The sequence below is a fragment of the Euprymna scolopes genome, chromosome 15 (genome assembly GCF_053919585.1).
Source record: "Euprymna scolopes isolate OS-2025 chromosome 15, ASM5391958v1, whole genome shotgun sequence".
Classification (NCBI taxonomy): Eukaryota; Metazoa; Mollusca; class Cephalopoda; order Sepiida; family Sepiolidae; genus Euprymna; species Euprymna scolopes.
Genome location: NC_136496.1, coordinates 11,405,221 through 11,429,260, shown reverse-complemented (window position 1 = coordinate 11,429,260; position 24,040 = coordinate 11,405,221). Strand labels below are relative to the sequence as shown.

The window sequence follows — 24,040 nt, the reverse complement described above, 5'->3', positions numbered from 1 at the left end:
AAGTCGTCGTAAACTGCTGATATTGCAGTAAACTTATTCTCCACACTAACAGTGAACTTGTATTGCAACTGTGTATCTGATAGTACGTTTTTCGTCATCCAACGATGCTGATCTTTTGTAGTTTGATGCTTTACAAAGTTTTACATTTACGTTTGCAACGACTGCATTGTAATCACTGTTGCAGTCAGCGCCATGGGATGCTCGGCGGTTGCATACTACACTACAGAAATGTTTGTTTATTGTGGTGAAGTGGATCTGGTTTTAACCTTTCCATAGGGACTCTTACAAGTCTACAGATGTCTTGAATGGTTGTTGAACCATATATATTTATGACAACTGATTCATCAGATAAACACCAATCAATCTCCGCTCTCATCCATCTTACCAAGACCAAATGGGCCAATTATCTTTCCTTGTTTCTCCTTCCCAACTTCAGCATTCAAATCTCCCATTTACTTCACGATCTTTACATTTTCTTTTATAAAAGTCACAGTGGAATTGTTATGTCATTTTCTGGTCAGCATTAGACGGTGCATAGACGTGGATAACTGATAAATCGAATGGTTTCGTTTTTTCAACTAGCAGAATTCTGTCAGATATTGTCCATAACCCCCTCATGCATTTCGCCACGTTTTTATCAAACAAGAGACCAACACGACACACTGCTTTTATCCATCTTGCGTAAATGATAGTGCAAACCTCATCGATGAATTTTCCAGCTCTCTTTCAAACGCATCTCACTTATTCCCATGTTAGAAACATTCTCACGCTCAATTTGTTCTTACTTGAATTAACAAACTTACTTTCCAAGTACCTATCTAAATACTCTAATTAATGGAAGCAGTTGTAGAATGATGCTCGCGCGACGTCAGCTGCATATAGCCTCAGTCTCTACCAGTTAGAACACTACTATTGTCAAGCGGCATTCTCACAGATTTATCTTTTTAAAAAGTGTTTCTAATTGTAATTATAGAATCATGGTAATCTGGGGGAAGACAAATAAAGATGGTAGTTTCCCGTTGCATTCCATCTTGATTCTTGTACTTGTGCGGTTTGAACGATGCTAGTTCTGCTATTCTGTGCACCTTTATTCTCACAACTCCTTCAGAACCGTTGACCGTAAATTCAATTCTTCCGTCATTGTTGCTATTAAGGTCTTCACATATTTGAAGAGAGAAAGTTTCTCTCTTAACCACCATATTCATTATGGCCAGTCCCTTACCCAGATTGGCACATAAATCGAGACGAAGAGCCGGCATATGACGACCAGTATGGACTGTCGACTGTAGTGGAAGAATGAATGAGAGTTGCGTAGAGAATTTTGAGCGCCAGTGCCATGCCAGCCATATGCGTTTATGAGCGCAGTGCAGCGGTGCGAATCGCTGTTAGTACAAGCGCTCAACCACACACATTACATGCTATGGAATAATAGTAAAACAAACAAGCAAGCAAAAACCCCTTAGTGGAAATCATTAAAAAAAAAAAGATAACTAAACAAGGAAAAACGACAGAACTGACCTCTGGTGGTATCCGAGCTCCACAAAGGGAAGCAATTCCTAAGATGATGATTGGTACCCAACAGCAGAAATCGGTGAGGACAATAAGGGTTATGCGCTTTGCCATGGCGCTATCCGTCTTGGCCTCTGCCGTCTGTACTGCACTCCGGGTTTCGCGTGCCACAATGAACATCCAAAGGTACGAGATGAAGATGACCACGAAGGAGAACAGATTCACGGCCAAGAAGATCATGACGGAGTACTCCCAGCCCCGGGGTCGGTCCGGGGTAATGTGGAGCGCCAGGCATACTCCAGATCGACTATAGAAGTCCTTGAAGTATTCTATGCCAAATAAGGGTACTGCAGACAGGAAAAAGACCAGCGTCCATACACCCAGCATGACAAGTTGTGCTTCCCTTAAACCCATCCGGTGAGATCTGGAAAATTAAGAAACACGATTGGGTTATTTTTTAATATTATATATGATTAAAATAAGCGAGTTGGAGTGGAAATGTGTCAAAATAATCTTAGAACGTTATTTTCTTTATAAGGGTAGAATAAGCAAGGTTGTGGAAAATTCCATTAGAAGTTTTTATAGAAATAACCCCAGACAAGAAATTAAATTATTTAATGTAAGGATAAAAATGAACGAAAAATGGTTAAATGAAAACAAAAGATGGTGGCGGGTGTTAGTCTGAGAAAGACATAGACTATAGGTAGAAAAAAAAGCTCAACAGGAAGAAAGTTCGGCAAACCAGAAATTCTTGGAAATAAGCCACTGAAATAAGAAGCTATCTTATAATGAGCCATCCAAACAGCGAATTGATGAAAACCACTAGACCAACAAGTTAAACGCGGTGGAACAAAGGAAGCAGGAAATAGATCAGATGATTTTAAAGAACACATATCACAAGAATATTTAAAACGAAACATGACGTATGTGGGAGAGAAGGTTTAAAGTTAGGATTACGTGTTAGGATATAACGTCACATGCAGGGAGTCTGAGATGCGACGTGGCAAAAGATAAAATGTTTTTTCTTTTATTAAGTGAACCGATTGAAGTTTAGAAGTTTCGTCTTCGTTTGTAAAAAAGCGCTCATATAATATGAATCCTTGCAATGTTTTTAAATAATAAAACATACAACATCATGGTCAGTATTTGTTTATGTTTTATTTTAATATCTATTACGTTTTTAGTAGAATAAGTGTACGAGGAAGCCAAAGACTTCTGTTGCTAAGTCACGGCTACGAACACATTTGCCCCGAGAATCACTACCCATTTAGAAAACAATATACAACGTATTAACAAAAAACGTGTCAGTGTTAAGTCAACCAGAAAATTACACACGTTTCATATGCTTGCCAGATAGTAGTAGTAGTAGTAGTGTTAGATAATAACATTGTTAAAAGTTTAATTAATTATTATCGATCTATCTGTCTATCTATTTATCTATGTATTCAGTGATATTGTTAAAATAGTTTATATTGGGAGTTATTTATTGTTTATAGAATAAAATGCAGCAATGGGTGTTAGCTGAAGATGTTTACATAAATTAGCTAGTTTAAATAAACAAAATGGCCTTGGGCAGGCATACGTGGAAAGGTCGCACGTTGAGATACGTGTGCTCTTTAATTGATTACTTAACGGAACAGAGGTCAGGAGGTCGGGAAGTTTAGTCAGTTGAAGAGTTTGAGTTTGGTCACGGAAGTCCAGGAAGCGAGGCTGTGAAGAACAAGCATGTAGACACGAAATGCAGAATCTTTGTGAAGACCATTTGAGACAGCTAAAATAAATTTATATTTTAAAAATATAAAGTGTCTTTCTGTGGTCTCATAAAATAGGGATACACATAGGTTCCAATTGGTTATGGTGTTGGTCATTTCGTGTTTCATCATAGAGATCAGCAGTGAAGATACAAGAACTCTTGGAAAAAGAAAAGTTATGAAGCACATATTATTCTTCTTATAAAAAATGATACCTTTACGTAAATATGAACTGTAATATATAGCCGTGTGATAACTGTTTGATACAACATGATCCAGTTTATACGGCGATATCATATCCTCTGGCTAAACAACATGCATACAATTTATACGTTTATAATCTGGTGCTGTTTGGAGAATAAAATATACCATCCTCTTATCCCTGACTATGTAATATAATTGTTTTGGTGCTAATCCACCTCTCTATGTAATAGTAGTACCGTATGGATTAGACGTCTATACCGCTATTTTTAGCCAGTCTGAGAAATTGACTTGAGATAGGTGTGCTGACGCATAGCTTCCTTCCCGTGACTGAACAGGTCTATGGCCTGGAGTGGGGTTCCTTGCACTTTTTGTCTCCACCCTGTTTGTTTACTGCAGTCCTGCAGTGTCATGGTCTGATCCGGTTTGCGGCTACCCACTGCTTTTTACTACTTGTAGCAAAACCTGGGAGGTGCAAAGTTGGATCTTTAATAATATCCTCTCCTTTGGAAGCATTGTTTCTGCCAGGTAATACAGAGTTTTTGAGAAATCGATTGCAAAACTTTTGAATTATGTTCTTTATGTTTAAAGATCATTCTTTGGGTTTGTTTTATGGCATATCAACTATTGTTGTGTCATCTAATGCCTAAAGAAGTTGTCAAATGGTTGGTTGGTTGTTTTAGTTTTACAGGATATCAACCCTTTTCAGGTTATTTAATGCCGAATCCAGTGATTTTGAAGAAAAAGTTTCTAATAGAATTTATTTGGTGTTTTTTTTCCAAATCAGTCTCAAAGTTGGGACCCTAACAGGTACAACCACTCCAGGTCAGAATGGACCTGGGAGCAATGGCAATTAAAGTGCGGCTCCACACTCCCCAAAACCCGCAAGCTGAGGCCTCACCATCGGATATAGTTTAAGGTCATATCCAGACTTTGTCAAATGTGATTTATAAAAAAAAAATAAAAAAAATGAACTTATATGCTTAAATAGTTCAATTTTAAAATCTAAGATTTCGGTCTGACCCCTGTCTTTAAACACGTACTTCATATTTTTTCTGAATTGTAGCATTTCACATTTCCAGGGTTGAACGATAATATTGTCGTCCTAGAAAAAAAGACGTGCTGCAATTTCCGTTTGAAGAAAACCGGTTTTCTTTTTTTCTTTGTTGCAGACCATCTACTAAGCCAGTCGTGTATAAATTCCAAGAGCGATAGAAACATTCTATTATGTCTGAAAGTGACACAATGTTAACGAGCGATATCGGAGATGCGCCGCTGTAAAACTCATGCTCTCTACCGATCAAAGTTATGACAATAGGACCATTACCAGCACCCTCCAAATGCATCGCTGGATTTCTATGAATAACAGGAACGTTCCCAGGGTGATGAAAACAAAGTTATGGTCTTTGATGTGGTTTCAAGTGAAGGCCACATCATGCCACCTCACATCTACGAAATCAGCTTGAAATTATGGTGCAATCAGGTAGGCCGCTGGCAGACCTCAGGTGTGGCAGCAGGACTCGACGCTGACCCACAAGTCTAAAGGGAGGTTTGACTTCAGAAGAAGTGCTATGACTTTGTACCCTTCTCTTTTACTGCCCCTTCCTCACCGACCTTAACCTGCTGGACTACGTTTGGCCATACGTCGAGAACATCGCCAACGTAATCTCCCACAACACCAACGCTAGCCTGATTGCCGCCATCCACCAAGTATTCTCCGAGCTTCCGCCGGCGCATGTGGAAAATGTATGCTCCCAGTTCCGGACCAGTATCGAAGCGGTGATTGAGGCTGAAGCCGGCTACATTGAATAGATGTCAGATCTACTAGATGATCAAGTTACCTGAATTGATCTTTTTCAATAAACGTTTTAAAATAAAGCTGTAGTGTTGTTTTCTTATGGGCGACACTTTTATTGTTCCACCCTGTAGTAATGTATTTGTGACTGTATAATATTCTTGACGTAAAGAATTCATATTTATTTACACACTGGAAACGCTTCACCTTCCAATAAAATATTTGTGGGTAATATGTGTATGTTCTATAGGGAGTTTAGCTACAACAACTTTTATTCTTCTTGCCATTTTGAAGCCTAAGGACCACTCATAAAAAGTTGACCAAAATCTTGTGTAATTTACTATTTTGGCATTCGTCCCAAGAGTCTTGACCTTTTCTTTTATTATCCCGTTAATAGAATGTTAAAAAACAGTGTATGGAGACCATAGTATTGGTAAGTTTCATGTTCAGCGATTCTTTTGCTGCTCTTTAGGATTTGTTTTCATTTTCACAAATGCTGTTCTGACCGTTTTTCTAATAACACCACATTACAAGTATGCTTTCCTTTGAGATCCATTTCTATCTTTGAGTTTGTGCTAATAATATATATTTACTCGCATGTAACCTGTTGCATTCTGTTACCACAAAAAGAAGCACCAATAGCACCTTGATGTTTCTTTTGAGTTACACAGCATTAATGGTTATTTGTTGTTAGTTTTTAATGTGTCTTTTTGTTGTACGCAGCAACACTATGTGTTTGTGTAAATGGAAATTCCCAGGCTAACTGGATTGTCGCCCTTTAACTCTGATAACCGAAGAGCGACACAGCCACGTGACTTCCTGTCTCTCATATTTATCCCTCTTTTCCGCTGAACTCTCGAGCAGTCAACATGTAACGAAGAGTCGCTCCTGATGGGGGCATCGGCCACCCAACAGAACTCCTGACTACCCCGTCAGTCTCTCGCAGCTATCAATCGCAAGTAACAAACACTTATTCTCAACGAACTCTCATTCTTTCTATCTGTATTCTTAATATTTCTCATGTAAATAAATCTGCATTCTTTCACTAATATATACCGGTGTGTTTTCGTCGTCATTATGCGACCTTTTGCTTTTCAATCCTTCTACCATCCAATACATTCACCATACACATGGGAACGGGATCGTCTATCACACAAGCAGACTATCCTTTAGGCTGTCCCCTCTACAGCCTAGTCTTATTTTACTCGTGATACTGTCAAAACATATACGGCATTATAACGTTAGATCACCGAATTTTACCGACATCGAGCCACTTCAAGCATCAGATGAGCGACTATTTGAGAATACTAGGTGCTCTATGTATTTATGTGTACGGGTATGTAAAAAAAAAATCAGGTAGCTGTATGTCCCTACCGTGCAAATTCAAAGTCAAGGTGTAGTATCAGTTAACTTTCTATTGAGGGTTTACATACAGGAAGTAAACTCTAATGAAAAATCAAAACCTTATAACAAGAGTCTGTTAGTCCTGTAAATCAGTACGGCCAGCAGGTAAGATCCTGTCCGCTAATACCTTTAATCTGGCACACAGGGCGTTTATAGAAAACGTACAAAATATACAGGAAACATTTTTAAAAGGTAACATGTGTGATTAACGGAAATGGGTTTTGGAGAACCAGAAAAGCAAAACTAAACAATTCCTTTTGTATGGGGATTTCGCCTCTTCTTTTTGACTCTTCGCTGCCAACCTCGTTTTCACCTGTCTTATGTGCCTACACCTTGCATCCACAAGTTTCCTCTTTAAAAAAAAACGGATGTTACATAATAAAGTTCCCATATGATTATCTCAGAAATACATCTTTTTATATCTCTAAAATAACTAAATAATATTAACAAAATTTCTGCACTGATCCAAACCTTGGAAACAAATAGCCTGTAAACACTTTTATAGTTATTCATCTAATTTTTCTTGGTCAATTTATTTTTTTTTACTTTTGGCCAGCGTAGCTTATAAAGTCAGCTATGTTGCATCTCCGTTCAAAATGTTTTATAAAACTATCCAAGCTGTCTATCACGTTAGGCTGCCTCAGATGTCGAACTCATATAGTAACAAAGTTTTTGGCAAGCCTCAGGATTAGCCCAGCCTAATAAGACTCAAAGTTCCCAACTCGGGCAATTTCGAGTGAAATCTTGTCAGTGTCTAATGTCTGCTGTACAAAATAATAGATTAATCTTTACTGTGTTAATTGACGCATCTCTGCTGTATAAAAAACAGACAGAGGAGTTTGGTAGGCAGAATTAAAAAAATAATATACATACGCCTACAGAAATATACATAGAAATAGGTTTGGGTGTTACTATAACAAATTTACGTAAATATAATGTAAGTATAATTCATGTAGAATAACTGCATGAATATAATTACACGTAATAGTTAACGAAAGATTATTATCCCATAAGAAAACCGAAAAAACTAATAGGGATTTAATTAAAATGAATGTTTAAAAAGATATAGGCAAATAAGCCACAGGTTTTGCAGATGAATACAATTCCACGACCCATATATAACCAAGTTGTATTTTTTTTACATAAATAGAAAAAAAGTTTGTTTTTTATATGAATATCAATACACAAAAACACTCAGTTTATAAGAGCATAGATAGATAGATAGATAGATAGATGCTACCTTTTACGATCCATTAAATTTATATGTCAATTATAAACGTCATTTTTATTTTTATGTAATTGTTATAATTTATGTTTGTTGCAGCTATTCAGTAGTTGTAATAAGTAGGATTACGACAACAGCATATTCTTTTCATTATTTTGACTCTCGAGTATATATCCGACACAGTTAGACACAATCTATCAACCGAGAACCACATCACTCTACATAAAAACATATACGATATCAATGAGAATCAAAACAAGGAAAAGAATATGCTGTTGTCATAGCCTTAATAATAACGCATAATTTCATTATAAAAATAAATATTAAACCCAGTCTTTTTACTTTGTGAAATGGAATGTATTTATGTAATATGCTGTTCACAACGAAGAGGATTCTTATATAGAAGCATGCAATGTTGTAAAGAAAATTACGCAACTGGGATAAACATTATATTGCATAGATTTACCTTAGAGTTAAATGAAACTAAATGGATTTAAATCAGAACATCTTCGTACAATTCGAATGCAAGTACATGTTGACGACCGCTTCCACCCTCTGGGCTGAAGTAAGATTTCTTATAATACAAAAACCATTCAATCTTAAAAGATTAAACAGTTGCATTTCTATGTGAACCCACTCTACGCTGACGACCACAGTTTAATGGCAAAAGACGAAATGATACACACATGCTAATGGATTCTGTTCCTCGTGTGTTTAGATTCACTATTAACACTGAGGAAACAGTGATTTTATGTCTTCTTGCCAGAGGCGAACCTTATTCACAATCTGAATTCAATGTGAAAGGCGTTTTCTTTAAATCTCGTATACTTTTGAATCACTGGGCACGATGAGCTATGGAAGTTGTTCGTTGGATGAAGAAGCGACTTGCCTTTTATTAGGCTGGTGCAAAAATAATGTCGTTTTACGAAAACTCCACAAAAAAAACGACATTATTTGTGCACAAACCTGATAATATAAACTTATATACGGAACAATCACGTTGAAACACCGATTCTCGCCAGATCACCGAATTTAAGCACCGTTGAGCCTGGCCAGTACCAGATGGCAGACCATTTGGGAAGGCGAGGCGCTGTATGTACCGCGAGGTAAAATACCAGGTTGAGAAACTGGCACAGTCCATCCTTCTCTCGGGAGTAGATGGGACTCTCTAAAGCCGTGGTAGGCACCCTATCTAGTAATGGCTTCACGATTAAAAATACCCTTGATAGCCCTGACGTAGCATCTAATAATCAACTACCAACAATATCTGAATTACACTACAAACTCATGAAGTGAGTTCAATCTCGGCTGTGGCCGCGCTGGATGGAACCTAATAATAATAAGTTATTAAATAATTTTGCTAACTGCCAATTGTCTTTTTGGCTAATTATTACTTAATTAGGTCACAGTACAAAGTGTTAATGCTGAATCGGGCCAATTTAGTAAAACGTTTTACGATTCCAGTTTTGTAAGACATATTTAAGCATTTATTCATTCTGTTTGGGTTGGTTGCTTTGTTTTACGGCATATCAACCCTTTTATTGGGTTATTTAATCATGAATTATATAATTTTGGTGATAAATTTTTTATGTGTAAAATTCTGTTTTAAATATTTGTTCCTGCTGTTTAATTTGGCTGTTTTGTGTTACAGCATATCAACCCTTTTCGCCTTATTTTATGCGCAATCCAAGAATTTTGGTGAAAGATTTATTTCACAATTTCTTAATAACTTCACGCAATCTCTACTGTAATAAAAGTCACTTTATATCTGTGGTGTGAGTTCCTTCCCCATAGGTTCCAAAATGGCTGAGCCTATCTTTTATAAATTTCATACAAAGCTAATGTTTATGTCTGGCAGTGTACTTGATATGTTTTTTTACAAAAATTAATCCAATCAGTACCGAAAATCGAACAAAAGTCAGATCTTAAAATAGCTTTTCTCACTTATATATAAAAAATAATTTTTACACGCGAATATTTTACGTTACACCGGCGAGAGAGATAATAAAATTTCAGCAAATCATTTTTTCTAAAAAAAAAAAACCACAGATTTATTATAATCTGGAGATGAAGCTTAGTGGTAGAGCATTCGACTACAAATCGAATGATCCCCCTGTTAAAGGCCGGGTGTACTTTACAATTTTATTTTATTTTTTTCTTATTAATGAGTTCAAGTTACGATAAAAGAAGATGTTCCATTTAAAATCGCTGTAATTTTAATCCAAATGAAATGCATCAATATGTACTAATAAAAATTCAGACAGTAATATTGTGCTACATAGTTGAATACAAATAAAAATTCACATTTTAGAGACAATCTTTTATTTACTTCTTCAGTCTAGCACCTCATGGCAGACAGCGTTATTTTTACTCTGTTTCTTTCGAATGTTACCTATTTACCTAAGGTTTCGTCGAATTGTTTATACGGTGAAGAACAACAGCACATCGAAATTACTATAAGTTCCTTATCTACACAATTACAACAATGATTATATTTTTATGATGATATTCGAAAACCAGTCTACATCAAAGGGAAGTCACTCATATTTTTGTCCAAAGTTTCTAGATTGAGCTTTCAAAAGCCAACTTTTACGAATTTGATCTTTGTTTTTAAGAAGTTTGGCCTTCAAAAATTATATATGGACTTTTCTAAAGAGTAACGCACGAACTAAGTAAGGAATAAGTAGAATATGATATAGATGCCTCAGCAAGTTTTTTTTAAAGCCTCAGGATGCTAAGTGCTACAAGTTCTACTTGCCAACAGATGAAAACTTACCGGAAGGGAAATATTATACAGATGAGGCGATCCAGGGTGATGATCGTTAGAGTGAAGACGGATAACTCACTGGAAAATGTGACTATGAATCCAGCGAACTGACACAAAACGCTGCTACGCCATATTTTATCGTAGAGGATGTAGGATCCCCGATAGTAAGAATCAGCCACAGCGACAATCATCAGGTAGACTCCCATGAACATGTCTCCGAGTGCCAGGTTAGTAATCAAGAAAGAATGGACCTGTTAGAAAGAAAAAAAACATAAATATAAAATTGAAATCAATAAAAAATATCAATTGGCATTCATCAGTCTAAAAGACTGCGGCGTTGCGGCTGTAGAGGTGGTTGAACACCGTCTTCTGTGGCTGAATAAGCCTATTTACGATAGACATTATCGGTTGCAGACGTCGCAGATGAAGGTCGGTGGGTCGTGTTAGTGGTCCGTGTAATTTTATTGACTGACCTTTCTGAATAGTCTCTTGGTTTCCGCCCGTTCTGCGAAGGACCTTTCGCTAGTTCAAAAAATATCAATATATCACAGATATCAAGTAAAAAAAGATGTAATTTTTTTTTGTAAAAAAAAAAAAAAATTTGTTATGCTTTGTAAATAAAATTTTGAAAAACGTTCATTTATATGAGGCTATTTTAAATAGCTTACGCCCACATGGTCGATGAGGTATTATGATGATTTAAAAAGTAGCTAAAGAAATAGACAAAGGTGATTACCCCCATTCTCCCCCACACATATTTTCTTTTCGCTTCATGCAACATTTTAAGGACCCCCCATTCTTTATATAAAATATTAATAAAGTGTTGTATAAAAATAAATGAATAAAAATAAAAAGTAAAAGCGGTCCCCTACCAAATTGTTCGTTATAGCTTCGATAAAAGCAGCCGCATGCAGAATTCTTACATTTACTAATTTCTGCCGCATATTTGTCTATGCTTGTATGATTTTGTTTATTTGGATTTCCGCTCTCATTTGATTATAATTATGACAACGTTACAGCCGACATCACCGCCGATCTTCTCCAGGCGCATCTTGTCGAACGCAGGAATTTTTCTGCAAAATTTGGGAATTTGCACAGAGTTTGGAACGGAGTACTTTTTTTTAAACACATAGGGATAGCATGCTGTCACAACGGAGTAGAAGTTTTCAGCAATTGGAAATTTATTTTTAGTAACAATGGTTGAGATGTAGTGAGAATAAGACTCAAGATGTCCACCGTGGTCTGAATAATCTATATAATCCTTATCTAAAAAAGTCAGGAACATAATTTGTCTTCGTTATTAGAAAACAAAAAAATTGATCGCTATTAATATTTCATCCTGCTCGGTATTATCTTTTCTAGTCTGTTATATAAAGAGCAGTTCTTCTGTCATCGGGTAACGATTAGATTTCTTGGTTTACCGAGCAATTTTGCCAGATAGAATGCAGGATTATTTTATTGCGTAAGGTGCCCCAATATTGACGCCTATATGTCGATGGATCGGATCAGCAAATTGTTATCCTCTACGGCGCTAAGAAACATTAGACTCGATATGTGACGTTACATATAGCCTGTGTGGAAGTAGTATTTGCTAGTCAAATTCATTTAAAACGAAATGTTTTGCATTAGAAAAAGAAGAGAAGAATAAGAAATAAATAAAGAAAGAAATTGCAGAAATATCTACAACTTGGATGTCTTCAAGTCCAACATAAACAAATTCCTGATAAACCGCCCACTTAAGTAAGACACTTTATCAAATCTCCATTACTAATGATTACTACGATATTATTCCATTGATTACTGTACACGCAATAACTCTTATCCCCGAGTGGATTCCTGGTCTTGATAAGTGGTGACTACCATGTAAAAAAAAAATAAATAAACATAAGTAGCGTGTTTGTTTATAAACATGTGAATTAAAATTATTGAACGGTGAAGAAAATGAAAAAGACGAAAAATACGATGAACGTGACGGGGAAGAAGAAGGAAATAGCATGAACCTTCTAAAATTTATGTAAGGTTTTCGTAGAAAGAGGAAAACAAAAAAAGAAGGAGAATAATAAATAGTATGTTTGGTGAAAAAGCCGTAAAAGAGTATGAGCTGGATTTATGACATGTTTTGATGTTTTAAATGTTTGAAAAAAATACCGGAAACCAGTATTCCATTATTCCGAAAATCGCAGACAGACAAGTCGATTGGACGGACTTTTGGAAGGGAGAGATAATTATTTCAAGAACTGAAAACGAAGTAAATATCAAACATGCCTGTTGATGAACCAAATACGGGCGGTGAAGTAGTAAAATTTGCAAACAATGCAGAAAAATTCCCGGATACTAAATGAAGAGTGTGATGAGAATATAATTAGGGAGAAAAAAAAGGTTCTACCTTCGTTTACTAATACGAAGTTTAAATTTTGATGCTGCTAGAAGTTAATATAAGGTTTTATTATAACGGATGAATCCGATTGCAAATATCTACATAAGATAATAATTTCTTTATATGTGGCGTCTGCGTGTGCCAATGTATATTTTCGTAGGGAAATAATTAGTTCTATTTTATTAATATATATTAAAATATTACAGAGATCTGTAACAATTAAGCAAACTAAATTTATACATCGAAATTCTGGGAAATGTATGTGCAGACGTATGTATAGACATATATGTGTACGGATATATATATATATATATATATATATATATATATATATATGTATATGCGCGCGTGTGTGTGTGTGTGTGTGTGTGCAATGTGTGTGTGTGGGGGGGGCTACATATATACAGAGTGGAACGCTAAAATTCTCGCCATAAAGAAAACAACTATAGAGCTTTATTTTCAAACGTTTTTCAAAATCAATTGCGGTAACTTGATTATGTAGTAGAGCTAACATTTATTAAAGGTAGCCACGATCAGACTAAATCACCACTTCGATACGGGTCCAGAACTGGTAGCATGCCTTTACTAGAAGCGCCGGCAGCGGCTCGGCGAATACTCGGCCGATGGCGACGATCACGCTGGCTTTGGCGTTGTGGAAGGTCATGTTGGTGATGTTCCCGACGTATGACCAAATGAAGTAGTCCAGCGGGTTCAGTTCAGGGTAGGAGGGAGCCCAGTAAGAGAAGGGTAAAAAGTTGTAGCCAAGACTGAATCTCTTTGGACTTGAGAGCCAGCGCTGAGTCCTGCTGCCACATTCAGGATCTGTTAGTGGTCACCTGATTGCACCAAGGGATCACCACGCTCTTCAGCACATTCAGGTACACTTTGGTGTTTACTTTTAAGCCAACTTCAGGGATGTGAGGTGGCATGATGTGGCCCTCACTTAAAACCACACCAAAGACTATAACCGTAGCTGAACAAGGTTCGATACAGTGAGCTGTGGTCTCAAGGGTTGAACCGTCTGGATTTGAGGGTTCTGGCAATTGTCCTTTTGTTATGAATTAGATCGGTAGAGAGCATGGGTAGTACAGCGGCGTATCTCCGATCTCGATCCTTGAACATTGTGTCACTTTCAGACATGATAGAAGGCTCCTATCGCTCTTCGGATTTGTACACAACTCGCCAACTAGTAGATAGTCTGCAACAAAAATAAAACCATCTTTCATCAAATGGGAATGGAATAATGCCGTCTTTTCTAGGGCGACAATATTAAGTTATATGAGAATGTATGAAATGAAATGAATCAAGCGTTTTACCAAAAGACAAAAATAAATAATAAAATAGTAATTCAAAACATGTTTGATATAAAATTAACAAAAATACGAAAAAAAAACCCAACACTTTTTTTAACTTCCTTTACTGCAGAAACATGTATGCACATGTGTAGCCAATGATGTTTGTATAAATAAGCATAGTATATTAATGCACTGCTCATTCAGCGAGCATTTTTGCATAAGCACTGGCGTTTTAATGGATATATATATATATATATATATATATATATATATATATATATATTATAATTAAGTACTAATTATTCTTTTATACCTACATACACTAGTATTTCATGCTTACGCAATCATAAGTGTATATATATATATATATATATATATATATATATATATATATAAATGCTGTGTATCGCTTTATTGGCTGTCAATATTTTATTAATTTTGAAATTGCTATAAAACGCAGGGAAGTGAAATTTACTACACTAGAAATGCACAACAAGGAGCCTTATTTTCCTTATTTTTGTGGAAGTTGAAGAAATATTTTGACAATTATGCCAATTTCTCTATTTTCAGGTAATTTTAAGTGTATCACTTCACTGAAAGTCTCCCAAAATGCCTAGAAACGGTCGATTAACAGTGAAAAGAAACGCGTTGTTACGGGCCTTGCAGAAGGTTTATTTCTCGCAGATCTAGCAAAGGAGCTTGGAAAAGATCGAAGAACAATTCGTTGAAAATCCAAACATAAAACTAAGGAAGGACAAAAGCCCAAGAAAGTCAGTTTCTGATTCTGATGCTTGAAAAATTCGCCATCAACTTATCAAGAAGCCGGGCAGCAACAATGCTGCTATATTTGACAAGCCTGGAATATCTTTCTAACGACACGCTAGAATACCTTCGATGAAGACACGCTGCAAGGTCTTCATCGAAATTGTAAGAAGCATTAAGCCTATAGCAAGACCTGTTTTAAGCCAAACTCATAAGGAAAAACGTTTGACTTGGGCTCAGAAATACATAAAAACCAGCTTTGAAAATGTTCTTTTCACCGATGAGGCCAGAGCAAACCTTGATGGACCAGATGGGTGGGCCAAAGTTTAGCGTCCTCTTAGATTCCCTATCCCTCATTAATTCCGTCGTCAACAGGGAGGGAGAGGTGTCATGTTTTGGGTTGGAAAAATCTACGATTAACTAATTAGACCATTTCGAGTGTCAGAAGGTGTCAAACTGATAAGTCAGTCTTATATTTTATTTTTAAATGAGTATTTGTCACCATGGCTTGATGAGCTTCCATTGGCGCGACACCGCAAATTGATTTTTATGCACGACAATGCACCATCCCACTCAACCAAGGTACGACATCCTACCTTAAGTCATTAGGCATTAGTGGAGAAAATGTGATGACATGGCCACCTTGTTCTTCAGATATAAACCCAATTGAGCATCTCTGGTCAATAATAAAGATAAATGTTTATGAAGGAGGTGTTCAATTTTCGTCGAAAAATAAACTTTGGAGGAAGATTTTGGAAGTTTCCTATAACAATGCATCATCTCAAATCCGCCGATTGACATCATCAGTTGACAAGAGGCTATTCAAAGTCATTTCTAAGCATGGAAGTTATGTTGATAAATAAATATTTCCCTAAACGAAATAACGTGAAATTTATCATGTTTTTTGCTAATATTGTTACTGGATATGTTCTTTATTTCATATAAATAGAAATATGAAGTTAAAATATAGTTTTATTACCGAAAATATACATTTTTAGACACTTGCAATAAAGTGATACACACTTTAAATTACCAGAAAATAGAGAAATTAGCATGATTTTCAAAAATTTGTTCAAATTCCGCAAAAAATCAAGGAAATAAAGCACCTCGTTATGCTCTTCCGGTGTATCAAATTTTACTTATCTGCGTTTCATAGCAATTTCAAAATGAACAAAAATATTGACCTGCAATAAAGCGAAACACAGGGTTGATATGCTCAACAATTTTTTTATCTATAGATTTGAAATTTATGTATAGTGTATTCAGACACATATATACATATATTTATATATAATAATAATAATAATAATAATGATTAGATTACCATATATTTTTTAATCAATTGGTACGAACAAATTATTTCACCTTTAAAATAAGCACTAACGTTTTGACATTTCGATCAGAAAGCGATATTCAATTTCCAAAAAGAGTAAAGAACTCAACAGTTAACATAGGTACTAATGGTGAGTAGCTTGACATTGGCTACACACGTTCAAAGGCAACTGTTAGAGCCAGTTCCTGTCGAAAGAATTCATTACAAAGGAACAATCCCTAAACAGGTGTTCCCGGAACGAACTCATTAATCTGTTAATATATATCTCTATAGCTATCGGTTGTTTTCGTATCTATCTATCTATCTATCTATCTATCTATCTATCACGGCGCCTTCATGTTCTGTGTCTACGAAACATTTGAATCTGCTGATAAATATGTTCGGCGTTTTACGATGTCAACAATTACGAACATGTCGAAATTCAATTGAATTAAATATTTACGTAAACTTAGATTATTCCATTTAGATTTCTCTTGTTCTTCTTTTATGCGTGTGTCTGAGGCAGTATTTACTTCCTTCCCGCCGCAAATAGACCCAACACAAGATCGGAAGAAAGGAAGAGTCAAGGAAGCGTTCTTAAAGGCGGAGCGATACGGCTTTTTAAAGATTACTGTCTGTTAACTACACAGTTAACGTTAGTCGAGGTTCACACCTGGACAATCAGTCCGACGGAAACAAAGCGATTACGGTGACCGTTTTTTCTGTCAGACTGATTCTAGATGTTCTGTGTAGTCCTAGGAAGTCCACCACTCCTAGACCATGCCTCCAGGCTTTCGGGAGGAAAAAGTTTATAGCTTGTTGCCTGAGGTGCCCCCCCCACCGGGGAATGCCGACGGAGCTACATTCCGACCTTGTATTACATCCTCTCGCGGTGGGAGAGAGGTAAATATCGGCCTTTTAAAAATTGCATGGGTAGCTCCGTCGGGATTCTCCTGTGGGGGCGCCTCAGGTAAACAGCAAAATAAACTTACTTCACTCGAAAGACAGGAAGTAAGGCTTGAGAAGGTGCTCCTCCTAAGACTACCAAAAAACGAATACTTCAATCCACGCGATAAAAGGCTATCGAAATGACCTAACTTCTACCGAGCTGATTATCGAGGTCAAGATTGCCATATTTCTTGACTCGACTTCAAATTAATGGCGAATGTTTCTGAAGCATATACTCATGCAACGGGGCATTTTTCCCGCTGAATTATTGTTGCACAAAATCTGAAAGATTAAGGGAGAAGCGTTTTACATACTCATTTATTTTCTGCGAATTCTACCAAACACTTTGAAGCATGCCAAAAAATCGAGCGATGCCCATACATTTGATAAGGTTGGAAACATGCATTTATAACCTATAGAAAGAATGGCGTAAGATTATCAAAATTACATTCAGGGAAAATTAATGATACTTATGATTTTGAAGCAAAATGGTTGTAGCTAACACAATTTTGAAATTGTTAAAGTGCCGACCTTGTAATAATAACAGCATCAGTAATTGGACGTGTAGTAATTGTAGCAAAGCAAGGCTATTAACAAAGAAAATAATAACAGTAATAACTAGCGAGACCTGTGGAAATTCCACAGCAACTCTTTAATATGTAATATATATTGGCATTTTGTGGGAATGTAGACGCCTTGATGTTATCGTAGCTCTTTTATTAAAACTGCAAAAGCATTTACCTAAGCTAGCAGGGACGCCCGGGTTACGCCGGGCGTAAAATACGCTTAAATATGTTATTTTAATTTATAAAGATACCTGTATATTATTATAGAGTCAATTTTCTATCGATTTTTATATATTATAAAGTTGTGATTCAAAAAATAGAAAGACATATCCATATGACTTGAGTTTTTCAGCTTGAACCGAAACTGAAAATAAAACTTTCGAAGAAAAAAAAATATGTATATAACTTTTCCTTGGGCTATAATCGAAACCGAAACCAAAACTTATGAAGAATTCCCGGTAAAATTATTTATAAAAACCGTAGATGACTTGGGTGTGGCATCAGCTATAATTAAAACAGAAACCAAAATTCATGAAAAAGTTTTTGGTAAAATTATTTAGTACAAAGAAATGGAAGGGCATAACAATTAAACAACAGTCACTCGGAAGAGAAAAGATGTAAGCGTGGCACAAAAATTATACACACGCTATCGTATTAACATATAGATGATGATGATGATGATGATGACGACGATAAATAAAAACAACAATAATAATAAGAAGAAGAATCAATGCAACCGTTCAGTATCAAGAGACAATGGACAGCCCTGTAAAGCTAACTGGGCATGTAATTGTATGAAAAGGCCTGCGCAATCTCCAACATCCAACTATGCATCGGCACTGCTTTGGTTCAGTAGCAAGGAGAAACCAAGACTGACTGATAACAATGTCGAAAGCAGCGGAGAACACGTACAACACCTGCAATTCCCAAATAGTCATTCATTTTAATAATGACAAGGCTCTACGTTTATTAACTTCGGTGATCTGACAGGGACCGCTGAGTCAATGTAATTGTGCCGCATATTATATAATAATAATAATAATAATAATAATAATAATAATAATGATAATATTCTTTGTTTACGTTTTGAAAATGGACAAATACATTTTTGAAAATCACAAATACATTTTTTTAAGACCAGACTGCTTCCAAAGAGACCAAATTCCCGAAATTTTGTTTTATAAAGGCCAGTCTGGCAACCGTAGACAAGAATAGAAGTGACCACCCCGTTGACGTAGCCTCGTTTTCGAGTATCATTAAAATAATATATAATCATTGTTGTAATATTGTAAAAAAAAAAAAAGAACTTTCGACGTGCAGTGATTCTTCATCAAAGAAAGAAGTAAGTGAAACGTTACGTAAAAAAGGGAACCTTCCAAAGAAACAGGGCAATAAAAAAAAACACTGTATGGCAAAATGTGCTGGATTGAAAGAGAAAATTAAATGTTGTCTCTGACTATGATTTTATCATTTGTAATGAACTATGTAGCACAATGTTACTTTTTAAGTATTCGTTCGTACTTATACATTTATCTCATTTGGGTGAGTTCACTATTTAAAGTTCAATGGACATTATTTTCATAGAATATCAATAAATTCATTTATTGAGTGTTATTAGCTTTTCTGATCAAAACACTATTTTTTTTTTCAATTTCCAGAAAATGTCAATTTTATCAAAACATATTTCTTGAATCAATTTATTTCTTATTCCGTTGAATCAAATATCTATCATATATATATATATATATATATATATATATATATATATATTATTTTTAAAATATAATTATCCACTGACACGTGTTTCGTCGTCCAAGACTCATCAGAGTGGCTGAATCTAGCGAGATTCGAAATCGGCCACCTCGTGATATGAAGCCTAAACCTCTACCACGGTGCTAACCTCGCCGGACTACTAAATGTATCACTTTTACATAGATGTTTTTATTTGTTTTTGTTAGCGATACTTTCTTGAATGAATTCAAGTATTTATACGAAAGTGCATTTTTACCTAAATGCTTGTTGGGAATAATTTTCCCATTGACCAATCTGGTACCCCCTTTTAATGGGGAGCGGCATATATATTATTTTTAAAATATAATTATCCACTAACACGTGTTTCGTCGTCCACGATTCATCAGAGTGGCTGAATATATATATATATATATATATATATATATATATATATATATATATATCAAAGCAAAAATCGACACAAGAAAACAGCAAGAAGCAAGAACCCAACATGAGCTGAAGGATACTAAAAGTGCAATAAATATCATGAAATACGCCACTACCTGAAAAACAATCGGTTTCGGTTGATATCACACAAAATAGTTATGAAGAATAAAGGAAGACGGAAGAACCGAGGAGAGAAAGAGAGAGAGAGAGAGAGAGAGAGAGAGAGAGAGAAAGTATTAACCAAATTTTCATTGGATGAGCGCGATGAATACTGGAACGGTGGATAGGTTCATTGTTACCCAAAATTCAAGTGAAGACCAATAGACATTGCAAACGAGAAATCAATTGTAAGCGGCTATTGTGATAACGCAATGACATTTGCAAAGCTTGTTAAAAGAGATGGCCAATACTGGAAAAATGGGGAAACTCCAGGGAACACTACCGGTTTTTATCAGTGAGTAATCTCTTATGATAACGTGTGTAAGAAATTCTAGTGAATGAATATACAATTTCAATATACCAATAATTATAGGAGTACTAAGAACCGTAACGAAAAACTCGAAAAAAAAAAACGACTAAGGGAAATTGGAATTGTGGGAAAGCCTGAAACTATACAGTGGATGGCAATGATTAAAACAGCTCGAATCTTAAGGAAAACTCTCGGATGCGGAAACCAATCCACATTAACTATAAGAATTAAATAGTCACATGAAAACGGCAGCAGGGGGATGAAAGAAGCACCGCATGGGCCTATAGAAACTGAAATTGCAAAAATCTTATAAATTGTGTTCATACCTACATAGGGTCAGAAATGAAAGGATCAAGAAGAAGAGTACTAACCAAACCTTAAGTTAACGGGGGTGAGTGCGAAAAGCAGTTGAACCTTAGAAAGTCTTATTCCTACCGAAATTCCAGTGATGATCAATGATAATATCCAGCGAGAAATCAATCGGAAGAGGCTGTTGCGATAATGCAAAGTCATTTTAAATATTATACAAATAGATGGAGAGTACTAGAAAATCTTGAGAGACTTGTTACTCGGACTCCAGGTTATTATCTGACGATGACCCGTGTAGAACTCCTAGTGAATAATAATAATAATGATTTCCAGAGCATTAGAAACAGTACCGAAAAGACGGATATATACAATGTACGGTAATTAGGAATATAGTAAAAATATTAAGAAAAGCCATGGAATGCAGAAACCAATTACGAACGCTTTACAACCAGATCTAAGTTTGTATTTCGATGCATTTTATTCTTTGTTGGAAGGAGTTTGTAGACAATTGGAATAGTTGTATCCGATTAGTTATCTTATGTAAACATTACTTAGATATATAAACAATCATAAACCATATATCCATGCATTTAGTCTGGGGATTTCTTTCAGGAATAAAACATGAATTTATAGGATTGTACTTTCTTCAGCGGTTGAATTATTCGACGCTTAGCAACCTTAGAAATAGATTGAGCTTAAGGTTTCCATTTTAGATGTGGAATCAATCTGTGAAGCCTATCAAAGCGAGTGACGTCACTTAAGAGCCATTCATTTAAACTTTATTTTCTTTTTATCATCTTTCAAACAATTCTGGAGATTGAAGATGTTCCCGTAATTGCTTTTTCTTTTAAATATGAAAAATGAGTTAATTTCCGACAACCAACATAGAAATGAAACAATATGATAAAACGGTGAACAAATAAATACAAGACAATCATCTAAAAGCAATCTTTCATCTATTAGAGAAGTAGGCTGCGAGGATACAGCCGTATACTGCAGTATTTAATGTGCGAAGTTCAAATCACGGGTCTGATGTCACTATCTTTAAAAATCAAAACACCGTGAATAACTATATAATAGTAGTTTATACCCTCTGTCAAAAATTATGAAAACGTATACTTGTCCTATGTTCGCACTAGTAGCCATATAAAATAACGTACAAATAAAGAAACCACTTTAAACTGTAAAATTATTAAACTAAATAATGTATTAATCAGCTGAGAAAAAAAAGGTTAGGTTTGGTTGTTTTTGCTTTACGGCATATCAACCCTTTTCAGGTTACCTAATGCCGAATCCAGTTATTTTGAAGAAATATGTTTAATAACTATTCACACCTACCTGTAAAGATACCTCCACTTAACCTATGCATATACTCAATTGATTGTATATATAGGTTGGATGGGCGTTTATATATACAGCATTATTTGGCTGACAACAGTTCGCGGTAAGTCACTGCCGTTAAGCAACATTGAGTCTCGCTCATAATAATTCGGCGATCATTTGGAAATATGTGCAAGGAAAGTGACACCATCACTATAAAGAGCACTTTAGACTTTAAAATGTCTAACAGAAATGCCTCAGTATAAACTGCTAAGGCCACATATGGAATGACATAATGGAGAAATCGACATCTGGATTGACTTTCTGCTTGCAAGTATGTGGCGAAGCTTTACGGATTGTAAATTAGTGCGACTGAGGTTGTGATCATGTGCAAAATATGACTAATCGAAATCTTTCAAGAAAATGTAATGCTTTGTTAAAATAGCGAGTCTTACATAAGACTAAATTATTTACGTGGTTTAAATTCGAGCATTAAGTTATGCTTTAGCTTGACTGAATTTACAACTTTTCTTCGTTGCATTTGATATCTATTGCATCACTTATGATATTTACTTGTTTATTGGTGCTCAAATCCCTACAATCCTCTCCGGTTGTTTAGTATTAGTTGACTCATTAAAACAATTATCTTTAATTAACACTGGACAAAGCCTATCAAGATATTACGGCGCCTTTTTTTACGGTTCACATGTTTATTCATATTTGCGGAAAAACGTAGGTTGTGAACTGTGGATATTCAACGGACCGGAATTTATTCTCCTTCAATTAAGTTAGGATAGAGGGCCTGCTCTCCAACCGTGGAGCCATAGACCGTTAAAATACGTCTTTGAAAAGAAAATTCAGTAGAGAAAGAAATATATATATATATATATATATATATATATATATATATATATATATATATATATATATATAGGGAGGGAAGAGACAAGCAGATACGAAGAAACAATATATATATATATATATATATATATATATATATATATATATATATATATAGGGAGGGAAGAGACAAGCAGATACGAAGAAACAAAAATGAAGTGAGGAAATTGAAGCGACATCATTACTCTTCTGGCTCTGATGTTTATTTTTATACGTCTAGATCACCTATAATGATCAGGGAAAATTGTGAACAGTTTGCTTTCTCTTAATTAATAGTTGTAGCGATCATAATCTTAACAGTCGCTGATTAGAGAGAAAAAAAAAGGTTGCCCGCTTTTTATAACGTTCTGAAATCAAAGCATTTTCGTAACTCGAACGGCTCTCCAATATGATATGTTAGAGTTGTGCGGTGTAGCTTTGTTATGCGTTTGTAAATCAACTTTGTTATGCATTTGTTATGCATATGTAAATCAACTTTGTTATGCATTTGTTATGCACTTGTTATGCAGTTGTAAATCAACTTTGTTATGCATTTCTTATGCATTTGTTATGCATTTGTTATGCAGTTGTAAATCAACTTTGTTATGCATTTGTTATGCATTTGTCATGCAGTTGTAAATCAACTTTGTTATGCATTTGTTATGCATTTGTTATGCAGTTGTAAATCAACTTTGTTATGCATTTGCTATGCATTTGTTATGCAGTTGTAAATCAACTTTGTTATGAATTTGTTATGCATTTGTTATGCAGTTGTAAATCAACTTTGTTATGCATTTGTTATGCATTTGTTATGCAGTTGTAAATCAACTTTGTTATGAATTTGTTATGCATTTGTTATGCATTTGTTATGCAGTTGTAAATCAACTTTGTTATGCATTTGTTATGCATTTGTCATGCAGTTGTAAATCAACTATGTTATGCATTTGTTATGCATTTGTTATGCAGTTGTAAA

General features: G+C 35.4%; 1 protein-coding gene across 2 annotated transcripts in view; it reads right to left on the bottom strand.

Moving 5' to 3' along the window:
* Positions 1-24,040, bottom strand: part of LOC145293721 (G-protein coupled receptor GRL101-like) — a 761,328-nt gene that overhangs the window by 14,378 nt on the left and 722,910 nt on the right. For both annotated transcript variants that reach the window (XM_080140164.1, XM_080140165.1), the window contains exons 22-23: positions 10,662-10,903; positions 1,519-1,933 (exon numbers count right to left, since the gene is read on the bottom strand). In XM_080140164.1, coding sequence (XP_079996290.1) covers positions 1,519-1,933; positions 10,662-10,903 — 657 coding nt within the window. The remainder of the gene's footprint in view (positions 1-1,518; positions 1,934-10,661; positions 10,904-24,040) is intronic.